Raw genomic sequence first — 12,030 nt, 5'->3', positions numbered from 1 at the left:
AAAACTATCTGAAATAAATGTAAAGGTTATTACAAAGAAACACCCCAAATAATTAGCTATTAAGTTAAATACCAAAATTCTAAAATGGTACTAAGTAATTATTTAAAAATTATTGACAACATATTTTATTTAAAATACTGACACATAGCTAAAGGAAACCATTCAGAGACCGCTGAGTACTTGTTCTCACCAGAGAAAGCTACAAGTTTCTCTTACTAGTAAATCCATAAAATGACATGAATGCTATTCATCAAAATCAAGAATAAATAGCAGCCTGGCAGTGGTGGCACATGCCTTTAAATCCAGCACTCAGTAGGCAAAAGCAGGCCGATTTTTATGAGTTCAAGACCAGCCTGGTCTACACAGAGTTCCAGAACAGCGGGAGCTATAGGGAGAAATCCTGTCTCGAAAACCAAACCAAACCACACCACCCCCACCAAAAAGAAAAGAAAAGGAGGGGAGGGGAGGGGAGGGGAGGGGAGGGGAGGGGAGGGGAGGGGAGGGGAGGGGAGGGGAGGGGAGACAGTCAAGCATTATGGTACAGCACTTAGGACACGAAACAGGAGGATAAATAAGGTCACCCTCACCTAATCAGGAAGTTCAAGGCCAGCCTATGCTACATAAGACTTATCTTCACCACCACCACCCTCAAAAAATATAACTGCAGATGGACAGAAACATGACTATGACAGCATTCTTGTATTTAAATTTTGTCACAAGAAGCTCAACAAAACAGTATAGTCATTCTAACAATAGTATTTCCTAAGGATTCTAATGCTAGTGTCTGTCGATAGCTAGAGAGGTAACAGGTAGGGTCGAGAAAACACCCTGGCCAAGTACAGACCAAGCTCAGACCACTGCAAATGGTTAAGAGCTGTGTGGCACTAATTGCAAAATGTATATCCCCAAAGTTGAGTTTTTCAAATAATTGATTAAGTTTCAGAAATTGTACTCGTACATATTTGAACAACAACAGAAATGTACTTATTAGTTTGTAAATTATGATATGGAACATGTCCAAGTGGATGTTTTTGAAACATCTGCCAACCTCTAAAACTACTCAGTGAGACAGACCTAGGTTTAGTCAACAGTCTGAACTGAAAATACAAATCAAAAATCAAGGCTCTCCGGTATAACCATAATGGAATTGTTAATCTTTTTCATGAAGTTGATGCTGATTTTCACTTGTACTCCTGCACTGTGATTAATTCAAAAGTCAATCTCTTCTAAAACAAGTTTACAAGTATTTGTTTACAATCATCAAATGAGGTACATTTTACGGGCCTTTAACTACTACACTAAAGAACAAAGGATGATTTTCCAGAGTATTTGCTTTTTTTTTTCCCATTATTACAATAATCTCAAAGCAAGAACATGATGATTTTGCATGGTTTCCTCAGCACACTAATTCCACTAAATGGAATACACTCAGGTACAACAAAACAAGGGTAGACTAGTCTAAAAAAAGAACTAGAAAACTAAGCTGAAAAGGAACAGTTCAGTAATTTTAAAAGAACAAGAGAAAAAAGAAAGTCCTAAGAAATGAGGATTCCCAATGGAACTGAATCTCTCAGTTGCTAACAAAGACTAGCTCAGTGTTCTAAAGAGAAGTTATACTCCTGAGCCCTGAGAACGCCATTATATGAATCATATTATTATGATTAGTTAGGAAAACAGCAACATAAAGTAACAAACTACAGTAGTTAGCAGAAGACAAAACAAAAAATTAAAGAGAAAATTTCCAAATACAAATAAGAAATAAAGCACAAGATAATTAAGGGTAGAAAAGTAAGAGAAAAAACAAAAAACAAAAAAAGCAAACAGATGCAGCTGCGGCAGCCAGATACAAGCGGAGTGTCATAGGAGTGACCAGCTGGATGTAACATTACTGGTTAAGACAGGATGCCAAACCCAGTAGCCCTGATAGATAACTATACTAAAAATATGGGACGAGGGGCTATCTGAGTGGGCTTACCCATAAATGAGAAAACAGGACAACATCTAGACAGGAGCATGATATTAACTTATGACTAGAGGTGACAAATACACAGCCTGATTGTAGGTGAAAGCAAGAAATTAGTATAAATCAGTAAAATATTTTTTCTTGTTTCAATTTTCCAATCAGATGTAAAATTCAAGTTACCAGCTGAAAGTGAGGACAGGAAAGCAGGGGAGTGGTAATTAAAAAACAGAATGTAAAATAGTCTGCTAAAAAAATAAGAAAGTGAACAGAAAAAAGGAATTTAAAAAAAAAAAGGAATTAAAAAAAAAGGGAATAAGGGCTCACTTAAGGTTCATGTACTATATATCACAAGTCAGTGATGCTACAGAGATGGCTTAGTGGTTAAAATTGCATACTACTCCCTCCAGAGAATCCAAGCTCAGTTCCTGACACACATGTTGGGCAACTCACAGCCCTCTGTAACTCCAAGTTATAGACCACCCACAGGAATATAATTCTTAAAATTTTACAAAGCCATATTTTCAAAAGCACTGTAATTTTAATTTTAAGCCATTAATTTTATTTGTATTTATTTTTCTAGACTGCATGTTATTTTTGGAAGGATTAAAAATCATTCGTACATTGATTTAACCCACTCCAAGCCTCCTATGCATGGTGATTCTCTATCAGTTAGCAGTAACTTACAATCACTGTATCAGAAAAACTCACTACTGCTATTATATCATTTGTGGTTTGGGTTCAAGAGCTCCAAATTTACTTGAAGTAAATTTAAATAAAAAACTTTTCATTCTTCCTTGTTGTGGCAAAGAACACTCTCCAATGCTTATATAATTTTTGTTAACATGTTTTATACTATAAACTGGGATATGAACAATACTTAAATTTATGCATCTGAGGAGAAAGAAAAATACAGAAATCAACAATAACACTTTTAAAAACTAAAATATTCTTATTTCCTTTTTCTTACAGAAAATCGGATAAAATAGACATAAATAGCTTCATACACAAAGTGCTAAAGCCTGCTTATTGTGAACAGCGTGAATGCCAATAAAGCCATTCTCATGAACCTCTATGCATAAAGCTTCATGTCTAACGTTTCCTTACATGTTAGTGTACACAATAACACTGGAGACCCCTAAAGTCACAGAAAATAAACTGATGGTGATTTGTTGTAGTCCTCTGTATCAGTTTCAGACATGATGAAACATCAACAACAACAATAGTTTTTGCTGGTTTATCACTAAGGCACTCTTTGGTAATTACTGCTGAGAACAGTAGGAACATTGTCATGCTCACTAAGATTAACTGTTAAATGTGCTGAAGTACCGTCCTGTCCTCTATGCTGCAGAAGTATGCAGATCCACCCCAGAGGTCTTCATCCAGATTGTTAGATTCTTCTTTTAAAAGTTCTTAGCACAGAACTGCTTGAGGTCAGAACAGACGGCATCTGTCTTAATAACGTCAGTATGACTTGCTGGATCAGGTCTCACTTCCCTTCCTGGGTCATTACAAATCTGAATGCCTCAACTTAAAATCTTCCTTTCTTTCTGTCAATTTCAAAACTGAAATACTGAATATTCTTTCTACCTTCTGCAACCCAAACACTAACAAAACTCTGCTTTTCTTTATAGTCAATCTCTTCTTAAAAATCAGAAAATATGGTTTTATAAAAAGTTGCACTTAAAGTGTGAAATAATTTCCTCCATATTTTCTATGCTTTTGCTTAGGAAGCCAATTAGTAAAGATAATTGAGCCTGAATGTTGTGAAATCTGGACAATGCCTAAATCCTATTCATCAGTCATGAAATTTCAAGCACTTAATATAAGCAAGAGGAAAAATTGCTTCTGTGTGGAAACCAGCAAAGTAACTCGGAAAGAGAATGGAAAGGACAGCTGAGAGACAGCAAGCCTCTCTGCCCCTGTAGGGGGCTCAGCCTTCAGGCTCCATAATGTATATTTAAGTTTGCATGCACCTGAGGGAAGAACAAGACCACCTTAACACCTTTATTTAGTAAGATGAAAACTGCCTAACACTGAATAAAATATTCCCACATAAAAATCTGAGGTTTCTACTATCAGCCAACCTGTCAATGAGAGAACTTCCATACAATAAAGACAGAAGAGCCAACAACTGTGAGGACAGACAACATTCTGGGTACCATGCACCATCTGGCAAGGTCTATGCTTCAGAACAACCACACTTCACAGCACTGGTAAGGAGAAATTCTGAAACCTATATCTTTACTACCTTAGTGACCAGTTCAGTCGCTGAGCTCCTTCCTGACTTAAGTTGACATATTCTTCCCAGTGTTTTAAAAGTCATACATATACTTTAATATATCAAAGTATAAATTATTATAATTTATAAATTATAATTATAATTTATTATACTTTCCTCAAATTAGAAAGGCAATCAGATCAGGTCACACTTGCAGAACTGACTGCTGTTACAACAGAACAAGAGGTATGCTATTAAGATACGAGAATTTGAAACGTTTTCTTAGAACTTCCCCCAAACATTAAGCACTGTGTTTGTGTAGAGGTGACAACAGGGACCAAACTGAAGGACTCATAGTACTCAGTGGGTACCTGACCATAAGACACATCTCTTCTCCAAGAATAAATTTAACTATAAAGCCTGACAACTATATTTTTCCTAAAAAAACCACAAGGACTCCCTTGATAAAACCACCAGTAGAAACAACTGAGCCTAATTTCTCAAACTCCAACCGGATTTCATACATATAATTTCATATGTAACAATAAACATTCCAAAGTTAATGAAGTTACTACTAAAAGACAACTAAATGGTCTGCCTTAAAAATTGACTTCTCAATTTTGGATAAAACTGAAATAGTCGCTTCAGATTAAACTCCCCAAAATTATGCAAGATAAAAAAAAAATCTTTTTTTTTGTTTTTTTGTTTTTTGTTTTTTGTTTTTGTTTTTCCAGACAGGGTTTCTCTGTGTAGCCCTGGCTGTCCTGGAACTCACTCTGTAGACCAGGCTGGCCTCGAACTCAGAAATCCACCTGCATGTACCTCCCGAATGCAAGATAAAAATCTTAAGTCACTGACCACACCTCTATCTAGACCTCTGCTTTGTCTTTCACTGCCTGGATTCAGGCGCAGTGGATAGGTGCACTCTCTCTTAGCACACTTGCTGTTTCCAACTATGGTTTCAAAGATACAAGTAAGGCCCTGAGACTTCCAAAAAGGTAATAATGTAGCTGCTGATAATAAGGTCTTTTAAAAAAAAAATCAGTGATGCTTCGTAAAAAATTCCAACTCTGAAATCCTTGCCTACTGAAGGATGGTGTGACGGCTTAGGAAGACCACTAAGAAGAGTGTGGCGACTTAAGTGGAGAAAGCAGGCACCCTGGTAATGTCAAGAAGTAAAACCCATTATCAGTGTGAGGTTTTCTATTATTTCATTCCAGTGTCTACTCTATTAAACATGTCGTGGACTTAACTGTCTAGACCTACTTTCCATATACTAAAGATGTCTGTGACGTGCTGAAAACGCGAAGCAGGGTGGTAGGGTGCCATTAAGTGAGGTATTTACATGCTAAAAGCTTGATATTTTCATGTTAATGTGTTCAGTTAGAGTACTAGGAAGTCTGCCATTCATTATGTAAGTCTTAAATAGAAAACTACTTGAGAAGTGTCTGTAATAATCACTAGCTGAAACTCAAGTTACCTCACATTCCATCCGCAGTAATGCACCAAGTAAAGGGCCTCTCCACCTTCGACATCAGAATCTTTTATACTAGCTTCATACATTTTTTGATTTTTCCCTCGTCCATACCGCACTTGGACTTTCATGCCTGGTGGATAGCACTCAAACTCCTCTTCTTCATTGTTGTCATCATCATCTTCATCCTCGTCTTCTTCCTCGTCTTCTTCCTCCTCCTCTTCTATTTCTTCATCATCTTCATCTTCTTCTTTATTGGTTTCATCTCTTGAAAGGTTTAAAAAATTGCAGAGTTAATAAAAGTCACTTCATGAGTTTCAGTTCCAAACCACATAAACCGATAAAAATCGTGGCTGTGATTGTTCCAGAACAGCAGGTTCCATGTGTATAAAATGCTTTGAGTTTCAACTTAGTATTTAAAACTAAAACCTGTATGAGAGGACAAGTGTCAGAAAGGTAGTTTTTGAGGAAAAATAAGAAGCAAAAGTAAGTCCATTTTTAAAAAGATCCTGCACTGTAATCCCAGTCCTTGGGAGATGAGGCAGGAGGATCACTGTGAGTTCAGAGGCCAGTCCAGGCTACCTAGAAAGACCCTGCTCAAACAACAGACAGAGAGACAGAGATTAAGATTGATCGATCGATTGATTTTCACCAGTCAAAGGAATATAAGTTGTGTTGAACAACAGGAAACTAGCTTGCTGACTAAGCACGCTCTCATGTTTTACTATGGAAGTGCTTTACAGCTCAGCTTATGGACACACACAGACAAAATTACTTCGTTACCATTTTCTGACTAGAAGTTACTCTAAAACAAACATGTCCAACCTAAGTATGTTTAAACCAAAATAGTCACTAATTGATGGCAACTCTTAGTAATGTTAAGATATGCTCAAAACAGATTCTCAAATGTTGAAGTAAATGAAATATAATTTTAACTTTCACAGGGATTTTCTACTAAATATTACATCTGTCTATGCAAATATCACAATTTCTGCTCTTTACCAGACATTTATTGAATTTTCCTGCCATAGATTCTTTCAACATGAAAGCTTCTTAAAAAAAAATTAGAGGTCAACTCCAAATACAGAAAACAGAAACACAAACCATCATAGTAGGAACACTAAGATATTTTCATCATCTCAACATCACATAGATTCTTAAAATGGACATTTATATTTCTCTTTTTCTTTCTCTTTTCTTTTCTTAATTGGAATTTTGAGACAGAGTCTCATTATGTAGGCAAGCTGGGCCTTCAACTTTGATCCTCCCGCCACAGACTCCAGAGTTCATCACGTCAGCTTTTTTGCTCTTCTGACATTATCCATAAATCTGTACTGAAAACGTTGGAGAAAATCTCAAGTTCGGAATCTTTCTCATCACTAGTTTTATATAAAATAAATTTCAACATGAAATCCAGTGTAATAAATTGGTAGTTTATCTGCTTTGCAATGTGAGTGCACTAACAAGTCTCTCAGAGGATACATCACTTTACACACATTGGAAATGTGTAATTATAAGAAAACAGATATAGAAAAGCCCTGCAATACTAATTTCAGTTTAAATTCTTTCATAAAAATCTTTTTATTGATAACATGTCTCAGCTATCATTTCTTACTATGTAATTAATTACATATGTAATGAGAAAACCTAACAGATAAGATAGAATTACAAGTGAGTTCACAAATCTATCAACTTTGTCTGAAGTGGCGGCTCAAGCCTATAATCCCAGAGCTCAGGAGGCTAACTAAGCCAGGAGGATCTCTTGATCAAAGGCACAATAGCAAGTCCCTGTTCTCAAAAACTCAGAACAAAGAAATAGAATTCAGTCAAGTAAATCTAGGCCTAAATGAATACAATCTGAAATGAAGAACATGAACTGCTGTTATTCAACAAACATTAGCATTTCTATTGTGAAGTCTTTTAATCAGCAAAGGTAAGTACAAAATCATCACAGATGGCTTTATAGCTATTAAGAATATTAAACAAGGGCTGGCGAGATGGCTTAGCCAGTAAGAGCACTGACTGTTCTCCCAAAGGTCCTGAGTTCAAATCCCAGCAACCACATGGTGGCTCACAACCACTTGTAATGAGATCTGATGCCCTCTTCTGGTACGTCTGTAGACAGCTACAGTGTACATAAGTATAACAATTAATAAAGCTTTGGGCCAGAGAGAGCAGAGACTGAGTGAAGCAGAGTTGACCAGAGTGAGAGGGGTTGATCTGGGCGAGCAGAGATCCTAAAAATTTAATTCCCAACAACCACATGAAGGCTCACAACCATCTGTACAGCTACAGTGTACTCATATTAAATAAATAAATAAATAAATAAATAAATAAATAAATAAATAAGAATATTGAACAAATTTATATTCATTTATGCTATTTATATAATACACTGAAACTACTAGGAGAACACTCTGAAAAAAATATGATTCGTTCGTGCTTTAGGCCAGCATGATGGACTTCTGAGAGAAAGGGAGTGATGGGGACCATGGTGAAATACCCGACTCATATATCAAAAGTACACCGAGCCCACTAGGTACATGCCACTATTATCAGACATAAAGACAGTTCTATAAATGGTTGTGGAAATAGAACACTGGAAATTGTTAGACAGACCAATCAAAAATTTAAAAATTTGCACTTAAAATCAATCTCAGACACAAAGCTAAACAAAATTTTATTAAACTACACATTGAAGTTCAAAGAAGCAAGCAACATAGATACTGGCAATTAGCCAAAGAAAACTACTGTTTTTCAAAGGCACTACCAGAGAATTCAAAAGTCAATAGGCATAGAACACCCAGAAAGGAATTTCCTCAAAGTATCCATTATAAGCAACGCACTCATTAACAACTAAGCTCATGTATTACATACAAGCGCACACACATATATGTTATTTGTCTTTTAAAGATCATTGTGTTAATGTACAAGCATAATGAGCGAAGGGCACTTTGGGGAGTTGGTTCTCTTCTCACTGAGTTCTGGGGCTCCACTTCAGGCAGACTTGCAGGGCAGATGCTTTTACCCACTGAGCAAGCCTGACAGTCCTAAGGTTACCTATTCTAAAGAACAATAATGTTTGGAAAACAAACAATGTCAAAATACAATTTTCACCCGAATAACAGAGAAATGCCAGATTTTCCTAGTTTGATGATACTACTCTACTTACAACATAGTAAGAAAAAGAAGCCACAGTGTAACAAATACACACTGAAGAGCAAGCACCAAGCAGAGCACCTTACAGGAATTAACCTTTCTCATCTCCAAACTATGGAGCTAGGACAAAGAAAATTCTTGGTGTAGCCAATCAGGGAAAGCTGATATACCAAAAACCAAACAAACCAACATAACGAGCACATCATATCTTACTGTGCTTATAGTTTTTAGGATCGTCAATACTGATTAAACTAAGAACTTATTTAGGGTCTGCCTTTATCTAGTTTTGCTTTCCCCAGTTTAATTTACCCATCATCACTATCAGTTAAAAGAATATTGAATAGAAAATTCCAGAAAGGAACAATTTATCATTTTAAAATAGTGTGCTAACAGAAGTAGTATAATACCTTCCACTGTCCTGATCCAATATGCCAGAAACTAATCATCTCTTTGGTTGCAGTTTGTATGTAACCCACCCCATTACTCATCTGCAGCCATGCCAGTGCAATAGTGCTGGGAAGAAGGCAACAAGGCCAGAGCAAGAAAGGGCAGATGAACTCTAAGTGCTACAGCAAGGCATATAAGAAAATACATATCACAGGCATGTTGACACCACACATACAATGAGATAGATCCCCCTGCCATGTGTAAGGACACTTTTTCATGCTACATACAACAGTGAAATTGCCTAGCAATAGTTTCTCACAATATACCTGTGGTTAAGCAACATGACTGCACCTTTAACAGTCATTTTCTTCATAAATACTATAATGTAAATATTAAATGTGGGAGCTAACCAAAGGCAAACTTTGGTTTGTGGTATGAATAGTCATGCATTACTTAAGGGATGCATTCTTAGAAATGTTGTCACTGTATAATATCAAGTGTACATATATAAACTTGGAGGCTAGCTTTCTATATGCCTAGACTATGTAGTTCTCTTCACATGACCAGGGCTGGCTTCATCATCAATGTGAAGGCCACAACTGTACTCATAAATATAGTACAAAGAGAACTCATACAGCTGAGAAGTTAATTTACTCACTTTTTATTATTATTATAAGGAACAATTTGGACACTTACTAAGAACAGAGAAGAAAAAGTTTTAGCAAGTATCTGTAAACAGTAGAGAACTCCAGACACTGCAGCACTTACACTTTCAACTGAAAGTTGCATATGAATTTTCTCCTGAGGTGGAAGTTTCTGGTAGGACTACCTCTTATATTCTCTACACAGTGAAGCCAGACAGCACACACTGGTTCTAGATGCATCTGAACCTTGCACTGTCCTGCTCCATCTTGCCAGGAGTCTGACAAACCATACCTTTGTATATTTTTCTTTTGTATTTCTTAAAGCTAAATGGATCGACATCCCTCAAGTAAAAATCCCAATCTTTACTAAGTTTCTAAGCTGGAATAATTTCTAACACCAGTATACTTCAAATATGTACATACACACAGAGAATAGAAAAACTACTCCTTACTATATTTACCTGGGCACATTTAGTTATTTTTTTCCTTCCCTGTTTGTATAATGGAGCTAAATTTTTAAAATATTAAAAATGAAAACAGTTGGTTTTACTTATTGAAGAGTTATTAGCACTACAGATGCTTGTTTTAAGTCTCAGAGATGAAAACCAAAGATTCTTACAAAGCCAAGGACCCACCAATAGACCATTTAAATCAAGTAGCCAAATCAGGTAAGTATGACTCATCACACAGCCAAAATGACCCATACACTTTCTGCTTAAGATACACAGTCACCCTCAGCCCCCAGTCAGTGTGTCATCTTTATAACTTGTATTATTACCCAGTCAGGAGCAGACCTTAGTAAAGTAAAGAATACTGTTCCCTCAAGAAAATTATTTATAAATTTCTATGATGAGAGCAAGAATAGATCAAAAAATATGATCTTTTCAACAGTCCACATTAATGGTGTCTCTGAAGGAATCAATTTTTCTGAACAAATTCAAATGAGTCTTCTGTACTTCGTAAATCAAATCAATTCAGATTTAAACATTCACAAGACCAAATAAGACGACTGTATCCAACCAAAGTGTATCACAACCAAAGCAAATGTCTTACCCAGATCGTGCTTGCTCTTCTTCACCATCTACCTCTGTGCTGAAGGCCTCCTCGGTCCTAGCTCTGCCACCGTCTTTATCTTCCAAGTTTTCATTTTCTTCGAGTTTTGTAATGTGAGCTTCTTTTTCTTCATCAGATTGTGCAGGTATACATTCTAATAAGCTTTTTTTACTTCCCTAGAGAAAGATAAGAAGAACTAAACCAACAACAGTAAAAATTTAAACCTAAATCAATGATCTTAGCTGTCAGCAACAGGAGGTGACAACCAATATGATACAGCCAATACTACTGATAATGCCAGCATATTCTTGCATTTTAAAGAACATACTACATAAAAATGCTAGAACTGTCTGAGTAATTGCTACAATAACTATTTTAAAATAACATTTGAGGGATGGGGATATAATTGAGCAGAAGAGTTTGGCACTCTGGGTTTGATCCTCATCAAATCAAAAACTACAAATGCCCTTAACAAAAGATACAATGAAGAATAATAATGCATAAAAAGCTAATAAATTAATTTGAGGAACTTTACAAAGGATGTAGAACATATATATCAAGATGACAGATGACAATTAACAGTATGAGGTTACCAGAGAGGGCTTGATATTTTCTTTTCTTTCACTTTCATCCTCAGCAGGCGTCTCCTCTTTTGGCATCACGTTCTTACTGTCTTCCACATTTACTTCTTTAATCTCTGTTTCACTTTCTTCCTTAACTTTTACTTCTTTATTTTCACAATCTTTACATGGCTTGTTAAGAACTTTCTCTGGCAATGCCATCTGAAAGTCAATATTAGCCGACCTGCAGTACTCCTCAAAGCCATATAAGTACCTGAAAATATGCAGAGATGATACATTTAGTAAGAAAGATTCCAATGCATTGCTGAACAGTACGTGGGGTTGCTTTGGTTGCTTCCTTTTTGTTTCATTGGGGAGGGGGTAGCCTGAAGCTGGAGAAGATGCTAAAGCCTCCTGAGGGTCATACAGATGCATTTCAGTGGCCAATTTACAAAATTATTATTTAATATGAATTCATGTCTTAGGTTATACGATTTTAATAGTTTTCCGTCTTTTATTGAGAAAAAAATATGCAACCCTATTATTATTGGCTCTCCGACCTCAGCCTCCCA

The 12,030-nt window shown here is 36.2% G+C and overlaps 1 protein-coding gene across 11 annotated transcripts in view; it reads right to left on the bottom strand.

Annotated features, from left to right (window-relative positions):
- Positions 1-12,030, bottom strand: part of Arid4b (AT rich interactive domain 4B (RBP1-like)) — a 135,995-nt gene that overhangs the window by 23,763 nt on the left and 100,202 nt on the right. For 6 of the 11 annotated variants that reach the window (XR_003950495.1, XM_017315648.1, NM_194262.2 and 3 more), the window contains 3 exons: positions 11,492-11,732; positions 10,899-11,074; positions 5,662-5,922 (listed from right to left, as the gene is read on the bottom strand). Coding sequence is in view for 8 of the 11 variants with exons in the window: in XM_017315648.1 (XP_017171137.1) it covers positions 5,662-5,922; positions 10,899-11,074; positions 11,492-11,732 (678 nt within the window). In the remaining 3 variants the exon portion in view is untranslated. The remainder of the gene's footprint in view (positions 1-5,661; positions 5,923-10,898; positions 11,075-11,491; positions 11,733-12,030) is intronic. The other 5 variants (XR_003950497.1, NM_198122.2, XM_030247480.1 and 2 more) reach the window with 2 other exon arrangements.

The sequence above is a fragment of the Mus musculus genome, chromosome 13 (genome assembly GCF_000001635.26).
Source record: "Mus musculus strain C57BL/6J chromosome 13, GRCm38.p6 C57BL/6J".
NCBI lineage: Eukaryota > Metazoa > Chordata > Mammalia > Rodentia > Muridae > Mus > Mus musculus.
This window is presented reverse-complemented; position numbering and strand designations above follow the sequence as displayed.